The sequence below is a fragment of the Onychostoma macrolepis genome, chromosome 07 (assembly GCF_012432095.1).
Source record: "Onychostoma macrolepis isolate SWU-2019 chromosome 07, ASM1243209v1, whole genome shotgun sequence".
NCBI classification, from domain to species: domain Eukaryota; kingdom Metazoa; phylum Chordata; class Actinopteri; order Cypriniformes; family Cyprinidae; genus Onychostoma; species Onychostoma macrolepis.
The window spans coordinates 30264020-30289300 of NC_081161.1; the positions used below are offsets into that span (position 1 = coordinate 30264020).

The 25281-nt window shown below is 38.4% G+C and overlaps 2 protein-coding genes across 7 annotated transcripts in view; both read right to left on the reverse strand.

The window, feature by feature from the left end:
- Window positions 1-699: 699 nt before the first annotated feature.
- golm2 (golgi membrane protein 2) lies at window positions 700-18247 on the reverse strand. Of its 2 annotated transcripts, XM_058781166.1 has the most exons (10): window positions 16858-18247; window positions 7813-7867; window positions 7469-7571; window positions 7234-7324; window positions 6996-7137; window positions 6816-6899; window positions 6388-6693; window positions 5669-5797; window positions 3608-3775; window positions 700-2124 (listed from the first exon to the last, which is right to left on the reverse strand). In XM_058781166.1, exons 1-10 carry the CDS (start codon window positions 17182-17184, stop codon window positions 2048-2050), a joined length of 1482 nt encoding a protein of 493 aa, XP_058637149.1. In that variant the 5' UTR covers window positions 17185-18247; the 3' UTR covers window positions 700-2047. The 2 variants fall into 2 exon arrangements, with proteins under 2 accessions (XP_058637149.1, XP_058637150.1); XM_058781167.1 differs by lacking the exon at window positions 3608-3775 and having other exon boundaries at window positions 704-2124; window positions 16858-18244.
- Window positions 18248-18570: 323 nt separating this feature from the next.
- fam189a1 (family with sequence similarity 189 member A1) overlaps window positions 18571-25281 on the reverse strand; it is a 105625-nt gene continuing 98914 nt past the window's right edge. For 4 of the 5 annotated variants that reach the window (XM_058783656.1, XM_058783655.1, XM_058783654.1 and 1 more), the window contains 6 exons: window positions 24987-25122; window positions 23200-23278; window positions 21287-21928; window positions 20143-20208; window positions 19723-20045; window positions 18572-19566 (listed from right to left, as the gene is read on the reverse strand). In XM_058783656.1, the coding sequence (XP_058639639.1) occupies window positions 19363-19566; window positions 19723-20045; window positions 20143-20208; window positions 21287-21928; window positions 23200-23278; window positions 24987-25122 (1450 nt within the window). In that variant the 3' untranslated portion in view covers window positions 18572-19362. Of the gene's footprint in view, window positions 19567-19722; window positions 20046-20142; window positions 20209-21286; window positions 21929-23199; window positions 23279-24986; window positions 25123-25281 lie in introns of all 5 variants that reach the window. The other variant, XM_058783657.1, reaches the window with a different exon arrangement.

Below are 25281 nucleotides of genomic sequence, written 5' to 3' on the forward strand. Positions count from 1 at the left end.
CGTCCTGCGGTGCGCATCCCACACCCCCTTTCTGTTGTTCCGAGTATCAAAACAATATTGAGGCTTCGCAGTGCGACAGGTTTAGCTTACAGTCTATTTAAAAAATACACTCTACAGTAGCGAGAATGACATATAAAATGTGTTTTAGCAAAAACGCAGAGCGGGGAGGAATGTTTACCATGTAAACGGTGTTTAACGTTACCAGGTAGCCTGTGAGGTAAACTAACAAAGATGTCAGTATCAATCAATATAACGTATATTATTCAGACAGGAATGTGGCACCGACGAGTTAGCGTTTAATAGTAGAACAAAAGTAGCAGACTAACTACTAACTATTGTGTGCTAGCATAAGCATCGGATTTATTTATGCATAGCACATCGACAACAAACATCCAGTAAAAATAGAACGAGCGCGCTGGGTATAAATGAGAAGCAAAGGCACGTTCTGGTTGTCATGGCAATACCGTTACGAAGCAGTTCGGCTGAATGCCTGTGTATTCCTGAATGAAGCGAATTTCAATTCCATTCTACTTCAGATGCCATCATATGGTACAAAGACATTCCTTATACATACGTCTTAGAGCAAAATATTTTTATAAATGGTCAATTTAAGGTGAATAGATACACATTTATATAAATGTTCTAAATGCAAACAAAGGGAAACTTTATACAGAAAAAAATCTTTTATTGTTACCGTAATGTAATCATTTATGTTTGTAAAGCAGCCTGGGACAAATTAATGAAGATTTCTGGGTGCTCTTCTTGATGCTACTACTTTCTATACTTCAGTCACAGTGATAGGACTTGTACTTTTCCCAAAACAGGACCAGTTTATTTGAAATATAGAGTATTTTGTTAATTGTTATCCTTGGATTGCACTGCACAGCTGTGTAAGAAAGCCCAAACACCCATGTGACAGATCTCAAAAACAATCACAAGCTAAAAGAGTACATTCAGTATGCCAACCCTACCAATTTTTGTTTAATTATGAAACAAACACAAACAGTTAGGTCTATGATCATTATGTCCTTTTGACAGTTTAGCAATTTTACAGCATTCCTTGTCACACAGATTCCTCCTTATATGTACTGTACATCTACAGCTACCAGTAAGAAAGGAAGCAGGCCAACAGCTGTGATGAGTTTAGTCTGTGGCACCGAGTATTGCTTTTTTCCATTTTCTTGATGAACTACAGGCTGATTTACAAAGGCTGCCTTTTGCATGCAACAATGTCCTTACAAGACTCCATGTGCACTTCTGAGTGCTCCTTCAGAATTGGAAACAGTGTTTAAAAAAAAAGAAAAAAGTCTGGCCAATTGGTGTCATTTAGTTAAAAAAAATAACATGTCTGGTCAATTGGTGTCATTATTTACCAGAGAGAGGTTAAAAGGTTGAACAGCAACTTAATTGCATCGTCCCATAGTTTACACTTCAATTCAGCAACAGTTGTCCAAAAAGATAAAGGGAGATTATGCTTTTCAGCAGTTCTTTATAAAAAAAGAAAAAAAAAAAAAAAGAAAACTGGTGTTGTAGAGGTCCTTTTCACCAGTAGTGTCAATATGTTCCACTTTGTGAATCTAACAGAGAAATATTACTTCCGTATTATTTATTCACAGTAGTGTCCTCCAGTCCCTGGAGAACGTATTTTATTAACCCCAAAAAAAAAAAAAAAAAATTTGTACAATATATTAGTTCCAAATCCCAATTCTGATAGACCTATGCTATAGATGGGGCAAAAGCAAACAAACAAACAAACATGAAAACAATACTCTCAAATTAGGTCATGTGCAAGCAAACATTTGCAGCAGATCATGAAATCACTGTCATATTTAAGTTGATTTAAACTCATCCACAGTCACTGATTTCACAGCCGGAAACGCTGAAACTTGTTCCTCTCTGAAGACACTGAAATAGTTTGAATAGTCTGAATGTCTCCAATCGTGATACCAAAATTGCAGGTGAAATCCAAAGTTCTTTTTCCTGGCTTGGCTACTTCAAATGTCAGAAACATCCAAAGCTCAATGTAAAGGATTTTTGAGAGGTTGAACTACAGGACGTCAATGGCTTGATGTCGCTTTCCATAATCCACAGCCCTTTCACCTGGAGCCTCCCGATCTTCATCGTCTGAAAGATACAACAACAGGGATAATTACAATTCAGTGATTACGATTACAACAATGGCTGACTGACTAACTAGCGTAACTTTCATGGGTGAAGAAAAATATGCCTATACTAATAATAGTGAAAGCTACTAAGGCCACATACACACTGCAAAGTTTTGGGAGTGACAACCACATTGTCTGAATCCCATAAATTAGGGCTGTAAAATTGTTTGGTTTCAATTAATCGATTATACAGCCAACCATAAATTATCATTCTGTGTGTATACAGAATTCAGGAGTTACTCAGCCAGAAGAGGCAGTGTTTGTTGTTTCTAAAAAAGAGTTGGTTCCATACACCGTATGCGTATTTTATATAAATGTGATTGTCACTGCCTGTCTTTTTTGTTTACTAACAATTTTCATATGGTAATTTGTCAAAAATGGCAAGTAATCTGTCACTATCTCTGTTTTTTTGTTTACAGCTAACAAAATGTTTGTATGGTTATTACTATATCATCTAGGGCTGCACGATATTGAAGACATGCGAACTTAATGCAATGTGCAATACATGTTAATGGTCTAAAGTCTGTGTAAAATCAATTGAACTTGTATTTAAATTCAATTACAAAATGAAAGTTTCACAACTTCTGAAAGAGAGCAGCAGTGTTTTACTGCAGCATTAAATAAAAATAATGTCAAATCTTAGAATGTAATTTAATATTAATTTAAACAATCCAAATGTAAATACTACTAACTCTCAACATGATGATGTATAGTTATAATCAACCAGAAAACTTAACATTACCAAATTGTTTGAGTTATTGCAAATATACTAGTTATTTGGAAATATCGTGCAGCCCTAATATTAACCATGGTGTCCACACACGGAACAGAAAAGTACAGGATTCATTCTTTCACTTACATGCAGTTGTCACTCTCTATTTTTTGCATTGTGAACATGGTCTAAGAGACATAGGGTTTACAACTGTCACAAGTGTTAAGTGATACCGATGCAAAAACTGGCAAAATGCATTAAGATGGCCCAGTCTACAAGGCTAAACAACAGTGACTTCAAAACAACTCATTTAAAATATCAAAACCCTAGTGAAAAGGATTCAACACAGGTGTTATGGTGTTCACATGCACTGGAAACACAATGACGCTACACACAAGCACGCTGATTAGTAAAGACAATGACTGGAATGAGGCATGCTGGGAGAGAAGGTTCAGTCTCATAACCACATGGTCCAGTAAGGTTAAGGATCTCACACTCATAACTTTCTCTCTCATTCACACTTGCTCTCAGCACACTGAGGTGAGGGCTTCCTCCCCGATTGACCCCTTCCACAAGTCTTTCAAGCATTAGGCCAAACGAGCTGACAGTACTTCAGTATGCTGTGAACCCATGATGACTGAACCAGCAGCTTAATTTAGCAGCACAGCAACAGCACAAGGGAGGGGGAGAGGAGACGGAATAGCAAAGCAGTCACAATCCCCTGGCTCACCTTGGACGTCTTCCTCCCCACCATCACCATCCTCTTCCTCATTGTAGGCCAGCTCGGCCTGCTTGTCCGCCTCATACTCACCCACGTTGCCATCATCCCCGTTATAGTCCGCCAGCTTATTGCCGTGTTGCGGATCTACAGGGGACTCATTTTCATCAAAGAAACGGCCTGCAGAGGCAGAGAACGGCCCCATCAGGAAAGAGAGAGAAAGAAAAGGAGCAAAATTTCAAAGGAGTAAAAGACGGAGAAAGAAGGACATTAAGGGAATAGTAAAAGAAAGCACAGAAAGGCAAACAGATCAGAAGCATATTCACAAGAATAAATAGTTAAGAAAGGATAATAGTTATGTTTCCATCCACCTATTTTAATGCGCATTTTGGAATATCGCATACAATTTTTTTTAAAAAGCGCATAAAAACTTGTGCGCACAATTGAGTAGGATAAACTTTTTATCCGATAAGAAACAATTTGCATAAACTATGATGGAAACACATTTACCGAATAAATTCTACCATGCGCACTGAAAACGTCATGTGACTTTGCGCTATGAGACAGGATAACTTGACTAACCAGTGAACCGATCTCGTTCACAGCATCTATATGTTGTTTTGGTCATTCTGAAATGCCTGAGGAAAGTCTGTTGTCAAAGTATTTCTGTATAATTAGTGCGTTCCCAAACAGCTGGCATCCACCTTCGAAAGCAATGACTGCATTTATTGTATTAAGTCTGCTCGCTCTGAGGCGCAAGTAATTTATTATATATGAAAATTATTATATTCAGTGGCTTCTCCTAGTTTTCTTCGAGATATTTTGTGGCAGTTTATCAGGAAGTGACAATTTTGTTCTCTGACTCGTTGGACTGAAACGACGCTTTATTCGCAAATGTTTTACGCGATACTACATTTTTGCGCATAAGTTAAATTTGCATCTTCGATGGAAACATAGCTAATGAGACTACATGGAAAGTAATTGCTTATGCCATAATTTAGGCCCAAAGGAAATAAAATCAACGGAGGACAACTGAGGAATGGAGCTGGTGGTAGAGGAGTTCACACAGAAGAAAGGAGGGCTGGGTGGGATGGGGTACATGGTGGTGTGCAGGAGTTTAGCAGACGGAGCAAAGTCAGGCAGTGCAGTAATCAGCAGACAACCCAATCTAACATTCAGCTTCACAATCTGTATTTCACACACACTCTCTCACACACACACACACACACACGCTCTGCCTGGGCTTCATATACACACACATTCATCTGCTACCTCAGAGGAACTGATTTAAGACTGGCTTGAATGGAGCCAGCTTTTGTTGCATCAAACCCCAGAGAGAGTCTTAAAAGAATGGTTCACCCAAAAATGAAAATCATTTACTCTGCCTCATGTCATTTTTAAACCATATTTTATTTTTCTTAAGTGGAAACACAAAAACTTGAGAGTGAGAATTACCATCCACTTGTGTGATTGGCAAATCAAAAGCAGCTTGAACATTCTACTAAATATCTAATTTTGTGTTCCATGCAAAGCATAAAATCAGGTTTTGAATGACAATTTGTGTGTGAGCTATTCTTTTAAGCCTAAAGACATGAAGGTAACCAATCAGCACTTTACGGAAACTCCCATATAACAGAATATAGGAATATAAGTATCCAGTTGTTAAGTGTAAAGTCACATGTCACAGCTTCTGGGTCCACTAAGGGTGTGCTGTAGTGCAACCAAACATCCTGATTTTAGCCTTTATCTCCATACCAAAATATCAACTGGCCAGGCAGCGATTCATCTTTTCTGAGTTGTTAAAATACTGGTGTCTGGTACACCGTGAGCCCGGAGACTGTAGTGTACATTGTAATAAAAAAAATTAATTAAAAAAAATTGGCTTAAAGGTGCGCCATAATTGAATGGTGCTCATAAATTGGATTGAGATAGTATTCTCATTTGAAACGGAGTAGAGGCTTGGACCCAGAAACAGCATTTAATGTCACGACTTAGCAAGTGGATAGCTGAAGCTTTGTCTTTTCATCTTCAGAAACTGCCCCCATCTCCACCTTTGTACAATTGCATACTCACTCTGACGGTGACGTGGAAGGTCAGCAGGCGCAGGATCTCTGCCATTGTGCTGGTCAATGTGTTTGGGAAGGACATGAGCTGGGTTAGGAGGAGGAGGAAGTCCAACTCCCTCTGCCTTTAAACCCTCAGCTAATGAAACAAAGACAGACAGCACTGGATATTAAAATATTATATTTCTGTAAGTAGAGGGATTTCACTTAATGGCATGACTCTAATCTCCATTATTCCTATGTAGGAAAAAAACAGTGAAAGTAAAAATGGAAACTTCAATTAATGACAGGGTCACGTAGAAAACAAGGAGGATGAAAACAGGACAGTAAAAGAGATAATGAAATAACGAAAGAATTATGTTATAATGAAAGAACAGAAGCTCTACTACATGGCTTTCCCAGTACAAAGAAATTATGAACAAAACTATATTTGCATTGTCTGAAGGGGTGTGTGAGCAAATAGCGTTTTAAAAAGCTTTTTGGTAATATCATCCAGAAATGGAGAAAACTAATGCAAAAATAAAAATGCACCTATAGTAATAAAGTATTAATAAAAAATACTTTCAGAAAAAGATGAAGAGTCATTTTAATACAGTTTTGAATTGTGTCATGCAATAGTGGAATCCTTACTGCCTGCATAGTAGCTATGTGTGTGAGTATATCACACAACCAACAATTGAAAGGTGTTAGTATAAGCAATAAAAGCACAGATAAAACATGACCTCTCACCTCCCAGCTGTCTACGCTGCTCCCCAAACTCATCTGCCTTTATGGCTGCCTTATCTTTGTCAAACAGCATGGGTTTGTCTGCCACCGGCTTTGGAAGCTGTTGCTGCAAAGGTATGTCGTCGTTCCCCAAATGCAGGTTTTCATCATGGGGCATGTCTGGTCTGTCCAACGGTTGCCCGCGGGCCAAATCATCCCCTGGTCTGGCACCGGCACCAGCTCCAAACCCTGCCCTCTCCTCCTTCAGCAATGCCGCAGCTTCTGCGGGCTCCATGTGCTTCTGCGGCGTGATGGCTGGCTTCTTTAGCGCTGGAGAAACATGAAATGTGAATCTGAATGAAGTAACTTTTTTCCTTTCAGCATGCTTCAGAGTCTTTTCTCTCTGTTACTCATCAGCGAGATGACTATTCATTTTTTACTCTGTTACTCACCAAACTGTGCATCTTCTATCTTGCCTACTTCACTGTCCTCAATACCAGGCATTCCAGCATCACTACCAGGTTTACCCATATCATCTTGAGTGTTTGTGATAGAAAAAAAAAGGCAAGAGAATGAGATTTTTGTTCAACCAAAATGTTTATGCATCTGCTCATTGAGGCTTTTCCTGCTACCTTTAAGAAGTGGTCCATCATTTCGCCGTGCAGCCACTGTGTGGCGCTCTGCAGTGTCATCCTCTTTTCTTTTAATGGATTGATCAAGATCCGCCTCCACCTGCCGACCCCCTGTGTCCACTTTACGATTCTCTAATAAACTCTGCAATGAAGAAGTTTTTTGTTTTATGTAAAATACAGTGTTATTGGAGTCAAGTTGCAGTTGAAACTGACTGTATGCAAGTCATTCATATCCCACCTGTCTGAGTTTTGCTGCCTCTTCTTCAACTCTTTTCTTGCTCTCTTCATATTCTGCCTTCAGCTCAGCTATTTGTCGGCCACACTGCAAGCTGCAATGCAAATATTATATTATAGATTTATATTTGCATGATCAACTAGGCTAACATTTTAACCAATCCCTAATGTATGAATGGAAGGGCATAGAAAACAAGACCCCTTTTTCTGGGTGGGGGTCCACCAGTGTTTGTATTCACCTCTCATATTCTAGCTTCTTTTCCAAATTGGTGCTGTTTTTCCGCAATTCCCTCAGTTGGTCTTCCTGTCGGATGACCTCCTGTCTCAACTCCTTTACCTGCTCTGTAAATGTGTCCATACATACACACATTTAAACAAACATCACTACATGCCCCATTAGATCAGCAGTCCAAAATATGAAAAATATCAGCCAACAGGATAACATGATTTGTTTACATCAGTGTGGAGTAGAAAGAAACAAGTCTGTATGAGAAAATGTACAAAAATAGTGGTGTATGTCACTTGCATACACTAACACAGGGGTGATACTGGGAAGTAGCACCCTCTAGTGAGCACTTCTTACCTTTCAGTCTGTGAATCTCTGACATCTGGGCGCTGACATCATTTTGCAGCTTATTCTGGAAAGCACAAAAAAAAAAAAAAAAGTGAAAACAGGAATGCAATATTATATTTTTAGAATATATGTGACCGTGGACCATAAAATCAGTCATAAGGTTAAATTTTTCAAAATTGAGATTTATTTGAAAGCTGAATAAATAAGCTTTCTATTGATGTATGCTTTGCTAGGATAGGACAATATTTGGCCTAGATACAACCATTTGAAAATGTGGAATCTGAGGGTGCAAAAAAAAAAAAAATCAAGACATTGAGAAAATCGCCTTTAAAGTTGTCCAAATGAAGTTCTTAGCAATGCATATTACTAATCAAAAATTAAGTTTTGACATTTACAGTTGGAAATTTACAAAATATCTTCATAGAACATGATCTTTACTTAATGTCCTAATGATTTTTGGCATTCAAGAAAAATCTAAAATTTCTAGAATCCTGCCATATGAGATTTTAAGGGTTTAGTCAGGAAAAACACAACAAAATTCAATAACTTTGAGTACCTAAAAGCAATACAAATAATTTGCTATTTAAAATAATACAAATTAGATAAACAGAAAACAGCATAAAAGGGTAAACAATGTAAACGTATGCATATACATAATTGTCTATATAATATTTGTTTTATACAATTTATACAACTGTTTTATTTTCTTACATTTTAAATTTTTTCTCCCCAATTTCCATATCTAAAATGTCAACTACACAACTTTTTGAGTGCTATAATCAAGGTTTGATTATTACATATAGCCACCAACCCATATTTGCAGCTGTGGGTGAATAATCTCTAAATCTAAATTATGTATAAATATATTTCAAAAGTTTGGGGTCAGTTAGACTCACCAAAATATTTATTTGCCCAAACAGAGTAGAAACAGTAATATGGCATATATGATAGGCTTGGGCGGTTTCCAAATTCTGATACCGTCAAACCTCCTCCCTATTTTACCTCGGTATACCGGTATTACCGTGAATAATAAAAAAATTATGACATAAGGCTCAGACAGTGTCACCAAACTGTTGGCTTGTGCCTAAACCGTTCAGAAACTGAATACCAAACACTAATACTGAAACAATAACATGCACAACAATATTAACAACTTTTATTAGCAACAAATAGCAGTTTAGAAAAAAGTGCAAATACAACAGTCAAACAGAATTAAATTAACATAAACATCCATATTATAAAAAGTATTGCAAAGCGGCTGTCGGTGGACCTAGATGTTGTTGGTCCTGCATCGAGGCGTTGAAACTGTTGCACCAACCTGATCTCACAGAATTCCGTGTAATGTTCACGGACTTAATTAACCTCCGAATCTGTGGTGGCATCACGGAATCGCCGAAAATTCCATGCTGGGCTCACAGAAGGCATCAGCCGTGGTCCATGCACGGATTCACTGGTTCAACACCAGCGCTGCATCGGACCACGTAAAAAGAGTGACTCCGATGCAGTTATACTTTCACTGGAGTACCTGACCCCACCCCTACCCTAAACCTACCCAGTTCTGAACAATAATGATGACGATAAATTTCCCAGTATCGCGTCGGCATATTGATGCTAAGGGTTTCCGATGCGTGAGCACGGCTGATGCCTGTCAGTGACTTACATTGGTATCACTTCTGTGAGTCCATCACGAATTTTCGCGATTCCGTGATGCCACCACAGATTCGGAGGTTAATTAAGTCCGTGAACATTACACGGAATTCTGTGAGATCATGTTGGTTGCACTGAGTGAACTCGGGTCCATCCTCGCAGCAGTGTGAGTGGATGGTGGTTTCGTATATGCGACCTTAGGTTCGAGGTATTTCCATCTCTCGCGGTCACCTTTTGTTGCACAATTTGCAAATTGCCTCGTCCGTATTTACCGCCACTCCTTCTCGCTCGGTCGAAACCAAATACTGCCAAACTGCAGAAGTTGTGTTCTTTTTCGAGACCAGGTCACTTGGTGCGCAACTCGCCATCTTTCCCCCCCTCTCTCTTTCTCCTCCACGCTGTCACGTGATGACAACCAAGCATACGCATTTTTAGGCATTAAATAAATTATATTTAATATATATCCTCGTCTCCTATATAAGTGCATTGTTTTTTATGATGGTATAACGGTATTGAAACTGATACCGTTGCTATTTTTAGATCCCGCGGTATACCATATTACCGCCCAAGCCTAATATATGATGATATCCCAAACTTTCTTTTTCCTCCTCCTTTACCAATTACTTTTTTTTTTTTTTAATTGGTTCCTGTATTTATAAATCAAACCATCCCCTGGACATTTTGAACCCATGAGAAACTGTGTGAAGCCGCCTACAGTACCACACGCTCTTCAGCATCACCTGTTTTATGAGTCAAAAAGTATTGTTGTCCAATTCCTTTTCAATGATCCACAGTAAGAGAATTCAATCTCCAGAGCTTTACTGCTGTATGAGAGGCGGCTGTGATTTTGCGATAGGATTGAGAGGGGAAAGCTCAGAGGGAAGTGTGATCGAGATGACAAATTCACCGAGGAGGATGTGGACACAGTCAGAGCTTGAGTTTGCTGAGAGCAGAGCCCTGGCTCAAAGCACAAGACAAGATGATAGTCAGCAAGGCAAATTAAGCTGCAAGGGCAGTGGACATAAGGACTGAGCAATGTGCGATTACAGGGGCCCGATAAGCCTTGAGCTACTGCAACCGGCAGAACAGAAGGAGGAAGTACAGCAAAATAGCAGTTTACTGCACTGTGTGTATGCACAACTCACCAACACTGCTGAAGGGTCAGCTAAATGTCTATGCATGCTCATCCTATAGATTTGTACTGATGCTTCATCCAATCAATATCAATTTGTAAAAAAAAAAAAAAAAGTGAAGGAGCCAACTTAAATAGTTAGGAGCTTCCAGTGTGTTTGTTTTCCAAACCTACGCCTCCATCTATTACTCTTCTGACACCTAAGAAGAAGCAGAGGCTTGCAGTTACTCTCAGACACAATGAAGCCAAAGAGGTGTATAATACCTGGAGAAAACTGTTTGCATTCCCATTATCTCAGTGACAGCTGCTAGACTGGCATCTACAAACTGGAAGCTAACAGCCAGACCTTACACTGACCCATACACCAGAACCACACTTCTACTGCTGATTCCACTATTAGGCTGATCAGATTTAAAGTAGAAATTAATGGAGGAATCACACACAGGAGAGGGGTCAGTAATTAAAGCGTCAATGTCACCCTATGGAGAAAACAGTCCAGCTCAGCACCCTTCTCATCAGCAGGTGAGAGAGTAACAGAAGCTCACTGCATCACTTCAAACCACTTCCACTCTTTTACAATATTTGGCTCAGGGCAACAACCACTCACAGATCCTTAGATGTTGAGAACTGGTCTTCATCCATAACAATTAGGGCCTTACATAAAACTAAAGTCAATATGAAGTGGCTGTTACATACCAAGTTGGAGCCAAGTACTTGGAAGGGAGAGATTTAATTTTCTTTTTCTAGCCTATTTAAAATAACATTCACAGATGGATAGTGCACAATTACACCAGGAGCATGTATTAAAGTAGACGGGGCCAATTTTGATTTCATGTTTACTTCACATTTACTCTCCTTTTTAAAGTCAACACTTGACCATCCTGACAAATTGATCAGCATACCATCCAAATACCAATTGGTTGCAGGCTGCAATACAAAAATTCATCATTCCATCACTTTGACCCATTAGGTTGTACATTTTCTGTAACCATCCTATTTTTAACCATAGGTGAAAAATATTATACTGTGATAATATTGTATTACGGTATTTTAATAAACAGAGTATAAATCAATAATTTAACAATATTTTATAAATAAATGGTGCCACAACAGTTAATTACACAGTTTGCAAACAAAATGTATGAGAACAGAAATATCTGTAACCTCAAAACTGGGTTCGTTCAGTTTTGCTAACATTTGCAGGTCAGCTCCAGTAGCCCACAAGCTTCACAACTTCATTACTGAAACAGCAATTTTTCCCAAAGAGTCCTACGCTTCACAGCTTCATTCTCTTGACTTGCTGTCTTTGGCGTCAATGGCCTAGTTATACAGGTTACATACTCTCAAGTTTGCACATGTCATCTGAGCAACTGCCATTGCGATGAATGACAATGCTAACAGTTAACTTTCTCCTTGGACAGACCACAAAGCAAAAGTGAACAGGAAAGCACGAGTGAATAGGTGTGTCTGTGTGTGCATATGGTCTCCACCTTTGGTTTACAGGACAGGAAACAGGATGACATTCCCAATAGGGAACAGATCCTATTCATAAACCCACGACACATGGACAAAGTATAAAATGACACCATGAAAAGGTATAAAATTAGACTCTCTTTAAAATGTAAGCATAAGTGTTGCCCTGATCAGTTAAGGAGCAATGTAACTTCAGTCCATCAAAATGTGTAGTACTGCGACTGACAGGTATTGAAGATCTAGCAGCTTTATCAAGACTGAACTTTATCAAGTTCACTTACTGAATTCAGTTAATTGTAAATGTAGTATGTTTCTAATGATAATATGCTGGTTTCTAGCACTTTTTCTGTCAAAAGTAAACTTGGTAACAATTTAGTTTAGGGACTAATTCTCAATATTAACTATTTGCTTATTTGCATATTACTACCATTTTGGCTGTTTGACGGCGGCAAATAAATATCAAATCATTAAATCATTATTTAAAACTACAAAAAGGAGACAACAACAGAAGAGGAGAAGATGGCATTTTTTCAATCTGCACAAGGACTAGTAATGCAGACAACTAGTAATGTATAATGCTATGTAGTATAATAAATGATAAGACACTTGTTCTTTGCTTTGTTTTATTTTACATAAGAAGGTGTAACATTAAAATATATTAAAGTGCACATGAACACACACAAAACTCAAGTACATACAGAGGGAGGGGTTCTAGCAGACCAATCACAGCACTTGCGGTCCGCGTAGAATTGACACGCTGTTAGAATTTGAGAGGTGCACGTCAGGCTACGGCGTAGGTTACACCGTACTACACAGAGCCTACGGCGTAGGTTCGACGCAGAAGTATAAATTGGGCTTTATTCTGAATGATCCCTTAATCCTTATTCTAGATCCCTTAATCCTAAACTTTTCAACTACCTTACTAAATACTAATAAGCACTAAGCAGCAAATTAGTTTGAGGTAAAAGTTGTAGTTAATAATGAGAATTTGTCTCTAAACTAAGTGTGATCGAGAACTTTGAACAAACTAAAGAAAAATGAGCATGCCTTACATATATAAGAAAGTTAAAATATAGTAAAACACACCAGGGTGCATGCTATAAATCAATATTTCAGTTAATTCAGACTGTACAAGGTTGCAAAGGTTCAGTGTGCCTCCTAAAACAAGAACACATTTTACAAGTACTGCTATAGGCAATGAATGTGAAAGGGTAATAATCTGTAAAGGGGCCCGAGCGAGCAATTTGACCAAACTTTTGCTGTAGCACAGCATCAATCTATAAAAGTACAGGGCATCCAAATGCACATGGAATATCAATGCTCATATACCCCCTTCCCCTTTCCAAGTAGACAAAACCTAGGCAGAAATGAGTCTCAAAATCTAGCTTCTGCAACAGTGATATCTTCCACATCACCCTCTTCCCACAATAACCAATTGATCCATTTACTGTAAACCACAGGGTGAAAATGATAATGGAGAGGAAGCAGGAGTGCTATAGAGCAATAAATGGAATGAATGTTATTTAAATTATTTTCAAAATGCATATTCCTCCTAAATGTTTTAACAAAATAAGCAATCATGACTGCTTTCTAGCCCTAGTAACAACACACTCCCAACAATTACGTTGATATAATATCAAGAACAAAGAGAGAGACAGAGGGCAGTGCAGGAAGACCTGGAAACGTGAAAGAGCGTGGGGGGGCTCTCACAGCCCTGGGCACACAGATGGGCCCTGACCATGAGCTCTCAGCTGTGTCTCACAACCACAGGGAAGCCCACGGCTTGAATCCATAAAGAGCAGCATGGCAGGATGCTCTCTGTCCTGTCAGCTCACATTTTTAGTGTACTGATGTTAATGGTGCGGTGATATACAGTACATCAAGTCTTAAAAGGCGAACACCCATATTTTTACATTTTATATATAGTTTGTGGTCAGAATTTTCATGGGAAGACTGTATATATTCCTATTTCACTGAAAGTAAAGAAGCACAGCAAAAGTCAGTGCTGCCGTCTGTCACGCAACCTGGACTGAACACGTCACACAAAAGGAAAACTGCCTTATCTGCAGGCAAAACTAGTAGAACAGACACAACAGGAACAGTTAATATAAGCAAACTGCCTGCTTCTTTAGAGAAAGTATGTAGTCTGCTTTTAAATGCACCGTGTATGAAAAAACTGTAACACTTTAGAATAATGGTCCGTTGTTAACAAGTAACTATGCAGGAAGTAATAGGTAGTACTACATTAACACTCAACTTAATACTATTAACTAATAGAGAAGCAAGATTAACTAAGCAGTAAGTAATGGCAAATTTAGGAGAAAGGTAGTTCCTTATTAGATATTTGATACTTATTAAATAAAAATCTCCTCATTGAGAACTACTTGTGAACTATGACCAATTAATAAAGAATAACCAATTAATTACTAATCACAACAGTAACGTCTTAAAAGTGAACAATTGGGTTCTTTGTGGAAACTAATTTATGAATATGATATCCCCCAAATAAGTCGGCTACAGTTTGAAATTCTACTCTTAGCAAAGGATGGATGTTCTCTGTTTATTTCAAACAAAAACACAGAATAATAATAATAAAAATAATTAATTTAAAAATGTGATTGAATCAGTTCAGTGTCAGTTCAGTATTTTAGTGACAGTAGGCTGGGGAGGACTTTTCTTGAATATAAATAATGATGTTCTCTTGACAAAAGCAATTCACATCCTTAATGAAGGCATCGACTGCATTTATATTGTGTTAAGCACAAAACAGCATATTCCAGATTACAGTGTCTGGTAAAATATCACTAGTGCCTCACACAAATGTGCCTCATGTATGAATGTACACTGTGTCAGATTTAAATATGTTAAATAACGGATTAAATTACTTAGTAATTACTGAGTGGTTAAGGTGTTTTTCACTTTAAAATAATGGTCCAGATCACTAGTAGTTCCTGAAGGCTGACAAGCTAACCTTTGAGTAATTAGTGAGGGGTTCATGTATTTTTCACTTCAAAGCTAAAGTGCTACTAAGGAACTACTAGTGATCTGGACCATTATTTTAAAGTGAAAAACATGTTAACCCCTCAGTAATTACTCACAAACAAATTAATAAGTTATGTAATGTTTTATATATGACACATGATAGTCATACATTTGTGTGAGGCACTAGTGATATTCTACCAGTAGATCATTTGGAGAGGGATACATATTGAACTGACATAAAACAGAATTCATAATTGTGAACTAATTCAATCATGAGCTTGTCAGCATCACTTCCTAATTATTAACATTTTTAAGTGAATTATCGTTTTTATTATTATTCTCTGTTTTTGATTGAAATAAACAGAGAACATCCATCCTTTGGCAAGAGTAGAAGTCACAATTTCAAACTGTAGCTGACTTATTTGGGGGATATCATATTCATAAATTAATTTCCACAAAGAATCCAATTGTTCACTTTTAAGACGTTACTGTTGTGATTAGTAATTAATTGGTTATTCTTTATTAATTGGTCATAGTTCACAAGTAGTTCTCAATGAGGAGATTTTTATTTAATAATTATCACATATCTAATAAGGAACTACCTTTCTCCTAAATTTGCCATTACTTACTGCTTAGTTAATCTTGCTTCTCTATTAGTTAATAGTATTAAGTTGAGTGTTAATGTAGTACTACCTATTACTTCCTGCATAGTTACTTGTTAACAACGGACCATTATTCTAAAGTGTTACTGAAAAAACCTGGTCAGTGAAACATATTTACTATACATCTGGAAAAACAAGGCTATTAGACAAGATAATTGCCTACACAACTTCGTTTGCATGAACTAAGCAACATCAGTAATAATTAAAACATCTCCAAATGACCAAAGGGCTAAACAAACAGACTTACAGGATGTGCACTGATCATAATAACGAGACTTGGTTCTACGATCAACACAGGCTTACAATGCTTTTGGGAACCACAGCCACATGGTTAGTCATTGTTTTAGACAATGCCACCTGGAGTCATTATTCTAACCATCTTTTCATACTGAAGATAAACATATAGAATGCCCTCATATTTGCATAACATCTGCAACTCTGCAAAGAATTATATAACAGTGGCCGATTGTCAGCTCAGCATAATCACACAGGCTCAACTAATGGTCAACACTTTGTGCATTTGCTAAACAAACATGTTTATGCAATATTTATTCAATGTACAAAAATTGGATTGGATTTCAAATGGATTTGAAAAAGATGCCGAAAACCTTGAAAATGGCCAAATATTGGCCAGTTTATTGGTCTGGATGACAAATGGGTCTTCGCTATGATACAATGTGATGATAATGAAAGTTGTCAATGAATTAAAAGTGTTACTGAGAAAATCTAGCCTTTCATACTAAAGGTCCCTGTGTTGGCTGAGAGGTCTGTAGCATTTGAAAACCCCTGATCAGTTCTGTCAGAAGTACCCAAGCAAAACAATCATTTGCAAGGATGTAAGGCATGACAGTGGTTGGAAACAAAGACAGAAGATAAATCTATAATGCATGTTCAAATCATACAGCGCATTAGTGATGTGTATGTATTTATAAAGGAAACCCTCGTGTTCCTTCTCCGAGAGTTGGTACTTGGACTGCAATTATGAATGAACTTGGACGGACTCGGATATTTTGGACGCAGAAATAAATTTTAAAAAGTAACAACATAAGACTCATATAAAAAGACAGTAATAAACGTTTCACACTTTAACTCGATTGATTAAAAACTAGGACTCGACATGGTGGACTCGAACCCAACACTACCTTTTCCCTCACTCACCTTCTCATCGGTGCAGGCTTTGACCAGCGCATCCCTGGCCTGCAGCTTGCTCTCCAGCACGCTGTAGTCTCCGTCCTTCTGGTCGATCTGTTTCCGGTGCGTGTCCACCTGCATCATCAGCTCGGAGTTTCTCTTCTCCAGGCGCGAGCGCGCCGCGTCCGTGCGCTTCACCTGCGTCTGTATCTCGGCCAGCTCGTCCAGCAGCCGCCCGTGCTTAGTGGACACGCTCCAGTAGTTAAACGACAGAATGACTATAATCACCAATAACACAATCAGGATGAAGGACGGGAGGCGACCTCCACGTCGATTCGCGCCGAAGCCGATCATCGCGTAATCGAAGAGGCGCACCGACCACGATCTCTGGCTTTGTGTGAGCGCCGCACGTAAAAACAAGAAACTACTGATGTGGCCACTGCTCTGCGAAGTTATCTATCTTGAAAGATTTCTGTTCTTCCCCATTCGGCTTACAGCAACCTTGAAGTGTCCTGAAGTTGGTGACACAACTACTTCGACGGTTCCGCCGTATCCCTTCCGCACAGTTGGCGACTTCAAGCTTTTCCTTGTTTGCATTCATGCAACGCCACTGTCAGTAGATCAAACACATCAACACACACAGGCGACGTGGCCTAGGAGAGCTGAAGCGAGCTAACGGCGCACAGCCATGAGCTTTCCGTACTCCGCCTGATCCTACAGCACTTTTATTCGGTTACGGTCATCTCTGTAGATCTGCCGTCATGCTCGTGTGATAAATACACTTCTGAATGCACGGTTCGGCTGTATGGTAGCTAGTGATAACCTCGCTAAAGTAGCATGCGTGGAGCAACAGCCGTGCGTTAGCTTCAGTTCAACAACGCGATAACGATTTCTCCTAAACACACAATGACAAACATACAAAGCCAACTCGAAATTGAGCATGTAAACAAATCTATTACTATTAGCAACAAAGCACTAATAGGCTATTAGAGCGTTAGCGTTACATCTGACACCGCCAGCAAGGCCAGATTTACAGTATTCTGCACATGCACAACAATAAGTACCTGATATAAAACAACACAGTATAAACAAACCGAAACGATGCGTTTTTAATTCGTCTCCGAATGCAATTCCAGGCAGGGAAGACTACACATACACCGCTAGCTTTAGAGTTCGCTTATACTGTAACTCAACTCCAGCCTTCCTCCTCTGTTCTCGGTCCAGCACAATGCATGCGCAAACACCGTATATTTGTACGTACGCACATAAGTAAACGCGTCAGCAAAAGATTGTATTTCGAAATCGTTTCCTTATCTTGTTGTATATCTTACTGCCAGGTTGGATGTCTCGATAAAAAACAGAAAAATGTCGTCCAGCGTGTAAGGTGTACAGAGGAACGTGATTGACAACTACAACAACCAATCCGTGAATACAACCGTACACTTTAGACGTATCTGATTGGCTGTGGGCGTAACTGCTTCTGTCGCTCAATTTTAATTGGACGCTCAAATAATAAGAGAAGGTGGGGTATATGGCACTAGAATGAACGTTCTCATTAGCGTGAACGTCGTTTTTGCCCTACCTATTCCGGGATGTTGCTCCTTATGTCGGTTTTTTTTTTTTTTTTTACTTAATATAAAATAAATACATTCATTTAATCCCTGAGGCTGATTTGAATAGATCAGCTAGTTGAGGCTATAAAGTGTAAGAGACACAGTAAATGCCTATCAACAGATGATTTAAACAAGTAGTTGCCAACTTGCCATGTAAGTAACAAATAATCAGCTTCCCTGTCTGGTTTACCAAGGGCCCTTAGAATAGATTAGGAACCGAAACAAAGATTTTAAGCAGAGCAAATACTGCTGAACAGGGATTTTCACTGCAGCAAGATAAACCTGAAATAAGCCTGCTCTTTGTTTGGGGCCCATTACACACATTCAAAGCACACACAAACACTCAAGAACCTGTTAGAGTAGTACTTATGTAACTAATTCAAACAAACAATGACTTGAGGGTCTATAACGAAAAAAAATACAAACAGACACATTTTTATTTTGTAACACAGAAAATAATTACACACTGAGGTAAGTTGAATAATCCAGCTTCATAAAGGTCTCTGTCCTGCAATGGCACACAATGACCAAGTATGTCCAATATTTTCACATAATGTTTGCAGAAGCTGTGTATTTAAAAAAAAAAAGGTTTCATGAAGAGGTAAATCCATGTTGTCATCTTCTATGGTCCATTACAGACCCACTCTCCTATTTAGCACAGTAGCAAATTCAGCACTTTAACAAACATTTGACCTTTTTTCTGACAATAAAATAAAAATATATACCCCTGCAGGTAAACACTCTGGTGTTTCTTTATTGTTTTTTTTTGTTTTTTTTTTAGTATCTTTTTTAACATATGAGAGAGCATCAACTCGCTGTTTTTTTGTTTTTCAAGAGCTACAGTTTTCTGCTGATGAGGACTTGGCCTTGGCACATATTCAGAGGATTATGAGGAAAAGGGTGTTTGTAGTCTGCAGGGTCAAAGTGTAGTTTCTCTGCATACACTGATGAGGCTTTGAGGCTGATGATCCGGGGGAGCAGGGACATCTGTCTGACTGGATCCTCTGGGTGGACGGCGCAAGGATGAAGACGGGGAACTCAAAGCCCCACAGCTCTGTAAATGCAGATCTTCGTGAGCATGCTTCCTCCGGCTGCCCATGATCTTCTGTGACTGTGTCATCAACTATGTGAAGAATATGAGAAAACCAAACATCCCCAATGTAATTCAGTTCAGAGATTTTTCACTTTCAACTACGCATAAGTAAAACAGTGTAAATATATTCATTTCAGAACATAGGGTGAATACTATATTTTCTACGCAAAAATATACCAAATTCACCTGATCAATGATACTGGCACTGAAAATGGCCTCCTCCATGTGTTTCTCATCAGATTTAATAACACATTTAATGCTGTTGACCACCTGCTGGACCTCCGGAGGTAGGCTGCAGCTCGAGTGCTCCAGGAACTTGGCCACCAGCACTTTGGTGTCTTTGTAAGTTTTGAGGTCTGCGAGAGACTGTGGCCGTTCTGTAGACATTGAGTGAGGGATGTGAGGTTTGAGTTGGATGTCCACCTTTCCACCGTCCTTCTGCTTCTTGCCCTCTTGACTGCTTTGTTTGGCAGAAGGGTGTCGGGCGTTCTCAGAGAGCTCCATTAATGCTGTTAAAAGCAGTGCATTAGTATGTTTATTCTAATAACCATAATTTTACTTGAGATGAATAACTATGTTACATGGAAAACAGAAAAGAGGTGCAACCTTGATCACAGGGAGTCTGTGGGGAGTCCTCAGGTGGATGGTTAGAAGCAGGAGCACAACGGTCACCTGCAAGTCAAGTCACATGCTCAGTTCTCCAGACTGCTTAGGAGTTATTAATGATTTAATATGATGCTGCTTTGCAAAGATCATATGTTCCTCTACCTACAACAAAGCGATGATTATATAAACTCATTAAGTTACACGTATGAGGTTTTCATAATGAGCTTAATTTTTAAACAAAATTTCCCACTTGTATTAAGTAAAGATCATGTTCCATGAAGATATTTTGTAAATTTCTTACCGTAAATATATAAAAACTTAGTTTTTGATTAGTTATATGCATGGCTAAGAACTTCATTTGGACAACTTTAAAGGTGATTTTCTCAATATTTTGATTTTTGTGCACCCTCAGATTCCAGATTTTCAAATAGTTGTATCTCGGCCAAATATTGTCCGATCCTAACAAACCATACATCAATGGAAAGCTTATTTATTCAGCTTTCAGTTGATGTATAAAACTCAATTTCGAAAATTGACACTTAAGACTGGTTTTGTAGTCCAGGGTCACATATAACAAAACAGTCCGGAATACACTAAGTAAAAACAGTAATTTTGTGAAATATCATAATTTCCAAAAAATTAAATGTTTTATTTCTGTGATGGCAAAGCTGATTTTTTTTTTGAGTAGCTGTTACTCCAGTCTTCAGTATCACATGATCCTTCGGAAATAATTTTAAAATATAGAGATTTGGTGTTCAAGAAACATTTATTATTATTATTAATGTTGAAAACAGTTCTGCTGTTTAATATTCTTCAGAAAAGCTCAAAAGAACAGCATTTATTTGAACTATAAATCATTTGTAATATAAATGTCTTTACTGTCCCTTTTGATCAGTTTAATAAATCCATATAAGCCCAACTGATAAGCAAGAGTGAGACAAGCCGCTGTTTAAACAGGTGTGTGTATTGTGTTTTTCTCTGATCAATAATACTGACCCCGCAAATACGAGCATTAACTTGGGGTTTACAAATGTACAGTGTGAAACATGGAAAAAACGAAGCTAGGATTCTGTTAACCTGGGGTTTAGAATGAATGAAGTTAAAAACCCTATACAGCCACAGAGAGAAAAAAAGACTCACGTACTTCTAGATATGGAAGTACAGGATATGGGTTCACTAGTGGAACGCACAATCCTCGCCAGCTTCCGATACCCTTTGGTGGCACGGAGTGTGCGGGGCCACTCACGTTGACTGGGGTTGCTGAGGGCAGAGGTAGCATGGGGCTGTGAGGAAGAGGAGGATGGGGACCAGACACTGAAGCATAGCCGGGTTCCCCGCAGTTGAGCGGTGGGTGACGGAGTCAGAGCAGAAGCTGCGGCGGCAGTGGAGGTCACTGCTGAGTTGGAAGCACATTGGGATGGTGTGCTTGGAGGGAAAAGAAGGGTAAGCTTCTTATTGGTTCGTTCTCTGTGCTGCGTGCGAGACATGGGTTTAACGCCTGTAATCTCCTCCTTCTCAGGCACGTTAACAGCATCGGGTGACAGCTGGGGAGAGTGGGGCTTGGACTCGCTGTGGTCCAGTCGAGCAGGGGTCTGCCGCCTCAGAGAGGAGTGGGTGCTGTGATCCAGACTTGTGCAGCTACCATCAGTAGCTACGATGCGCAAAGTGCCATATGGAGAGGAATCAGAGCCTTGTACTTCTAGAGAACACAGGTCTTCAGAGGAACAGCTTTGATCAGGGATGTCTGCAGTCTCAGATACCATGAGGGAAGCACTATCAACAGAGGCTATGGAGACAAAGACCATATTATTGTCATATACAGATAATGACTGAAAGCTGTTGAATTTGTTAAATGAGTGTTTTGTCTGTAGATGTATAATATAATATATAAAGAACAATTATATATGTATGCAACAACACTGCCATTCAAAAGATTTTTAATGTTTTGAAAGAAGCCTCTTACAGTATGCTTACAAAAGATGCATTTAATGTTTCAAATTGTATAATTCATTAGATATGTACAGGTATAAAGCACAGCTCACACAGAAGTCAGTTTTAAAGCAAGCAACTTTCTGTTGGTTAGTGACCAACTTGAACATGTGTGATGAACTTTTCCGCCCTCGTGCGAAACATGCTGATCGTGCAGATTTCTACTGAAATTACTGGATTTTGCTCCAAAAATTTCGCCAAGCAACAGCAAATGTGACCGCACCTTAAGTCAAGTTAATAATTTAGCATATAGCTGGACTTGTGCAATTCATGATATTATTAATAAACTTCAATGTTTATTTTTTTGTTTTGATGAATCATTGAACGGTTTAAGTTGTTGGGTCACAACTTAAACCGTTCAAAACGTTCAGGGTCAGTAATAATTTCTGAAGGATCATGTGATAAATTACATTTTAAAATATATTACAAATACATTTTTCAAATGTTTTACTGTATTTTTGATCAATTAAACACAGTCTTGATGGGCATAAGATACTTCTTACAAAGACATTAAAACATCTTACTGACACCAGACTTTTGAAGGGTAGTAAGTCAAATCGTTCTCATCCTCTTTTCAGACAGTTTAAGCCCTTGAAGTCAGGTAGACGTTATAGAGTTCCACTAGTAAATAAAAATGTGTTTAAGAGGTCTTTTATCCCTAATGCAATTAAAATCATGAATTCAGCAAGTGTTTAATCAAACAGTATGTAAGGTATGAACTTTATCTTTCTATCCTCATTTATGTAATACATGTAGGGTGATTAATGATTGTGTTTTCATTTTACTATGTATGTTGTTACTAATTTTGTTGTGCTGGTGAGCCAAAGACAATTTTCCACTCAGGTGGACAATAAAGTTATACAATACAATACAATACAATACGATCTATTTCCATAGAAAAACCTGGGTCCTGAAGCTATTATTCCATCAAACATTACAGATACATTATGCTAATGTTGAAGGAATAGAAGATTTGAACAAAACATATCTTTCAATCTATACGCACTACAGAATGGAAAAACCTCTGACTTTGTATTTGTTAACCAATATGATTTGCATCCTCCTCACCCTGAGTGCTAAGGCCAGCTGTGGTGTTCCTTTCACACAGACTGGACTCTGTAGCCTGTTGCTCAAGACTGGTGGTAATCTGGATGAGAGAGAGAGAGAAAACATTTGAATTAAACTTCTAACAAGCTCCCGTCCCCCTTTCTTAGTTTTACTTAAATTAACCATTGTTGAAACATGATTTGTTGTATTGCCTTGTATACATACTGTATCAGAAATAACCTTTATTATATTATTATATTTTCTTTCTTTTTTATGTAGTTTTTTGTGTAAAAGATGTAACTATAATATTGTTATAGTACACTGTTATATATTGTTACATCTCAATAAACTGTTTAAAAATGCTTTTGAGTGTAACCTTCTGGAGAGGATGGTGATCAAAAACGGTCTTACACCTGAGGATGATAACAAACAACTGCAAAAGGCGGAGAATCAGACATCAGAACATCTGGCACTGAGGAGTCTGCTGCAGCTTGACATCTGGCACCACAGCAGTGCTTTAAAACGACTGTGCCATCTTGTGGCCTGCAGGGGGCTCTCTAAGATCACATTTGCACTTTAAACTTCTGCATTATTATGACTGCACACTGTGCGGTTTCCATTTTTAAAAAATCCTCATAACATGATTGATCCAAAACACATAAACGACTATACAGAGAATTGATCAAGTATACAGAGAGCTTATTTCACAGCACAGATCGACTTTATAAAAATGGAAAATAAGCTGCAGGCTACAGTCAGTAGCTATAAATAAAGCTGACTATATCAATTTAAAAATATTTCTTGCTGTCTCTTTCTAGTATTGCTGCTTTCAAATCTTCTCAGGCTTGTGCTTCAGGTAAGAAATGGCTCTACTGATTGAAATGCCCCTGCTGCTTTGTTTGCAGATGGTTATCAATAGCTCCACATGAGAAAGGTCTAAAATCAAGGAAACCTCTTGGGATTTTATCCTTTTTTAATCACAGAGTCCTTTAGGTAGCAAACAAATCTTCGAAATAACACGTAATCACAGCCTCAGTCACTGGATTTGAAAGGTTTGGGTGGTTCTTTGTGCATCTTTTTGCAAAGAGGAGAGCTCTTGTTCCCTTTCATCAGGTGAAGAAGAGAAATTTGATGGGAAATCATTGTTCAAAAACAGGCCCTGCTCTCACTGTAAGAAAGCCCATTTCTTTTAAATGGAATGAAATTCCTGCCTATATTGCTGATGTGTTCCAGAGAAAATTATAATCCATTATACGAAGGCACTTGTATTAATTCCTTTCAGCCCCTCAAGTGCACCGAAGGACCTTTTGACTGTCGAGCTTTACACAGACAAATGAGTGTAACTGAAGAGGAGGAACATTGCTGAATTGGTGGTATGCTAACACATAGAGCCTGCGTTACTTTAAGACTGAAATTCCCACAAAATATACTAGTGCAATCTACAAGAAACCAGGAGCTGTAACAAAAGTAAAAGGATCAATGATGTGACACTCATCTGTTCATTTATTCAAAAATGTGCAAAACAATGACTTAAATACACCTTGTTTATCATGAGCATGTTTTAATTTATGAATTTAAATAAAAAAATTTAAAAACTTTGAGACTGAGATCGAGACTGTAAAATGCCATGTGGTGTGATTCCCAAAAAAAGTCTCTCTTAAACCACTCCCCAAAATGACTTTAAGCATTTTAAAAAAATCACCTTTTATTGTTTTAAATTAAATAGTCATGCAACTTAATACTAGACCCTACATAGCCAAATCATCATGCAATATTATAGTAATATGTAGCAATGTGTCAGCTCTTACCTGGCTGGCAGGTGTCTGTCCTACGACAGATTCATAGGGTGGTGGCAGCTCAGATGGATATAAAGCCCCAGGGCTGTTTATAGGCACCCCATAAATAGCACTGAAGGGAGAGTGTGGAAAGTCCAGATGCAACCCTCTAATGGACAGAGATGACAGTAAAACATGATTACAACACTGAATCAATGCTTCAACAAATTTGGCTGTATTATACTGGTGGGGATGATAGCTGCAAAAATATGTGAGGCCATTTAGGAACTGTGGAAAATGAAACCATTTCCTCCATCTCAGCGAGTTA

What these genes read in the sequence shown, in the direction of transcription:
- golm2 (XM_058781166.1), bottom strand. Translation starts at nt 17,184, where the DNA reads ATGATCGGCTTCGGCGCGAATCGACGTGGAGGTCGCCTCCCGTCCTTC. An exon ending in TGATGGACCACTTCTTAAAG is followed by an intron (nt 6,900 to 6,995) that starts GTAGCAGGAAAA and finishes CAAACACTCAAG; the next exon opens with ATGATATGGGTAAACCTGGT. An exon ending in GCAGCGTAGACAGCTGGGAG is followed by an intron (nt 5,798 to 6,387) that starts GTGAGAGGTCAT and finishes TTGTTTCATTAG; the next exon opens with CTGAGGGTTTAAAGGCAGAG.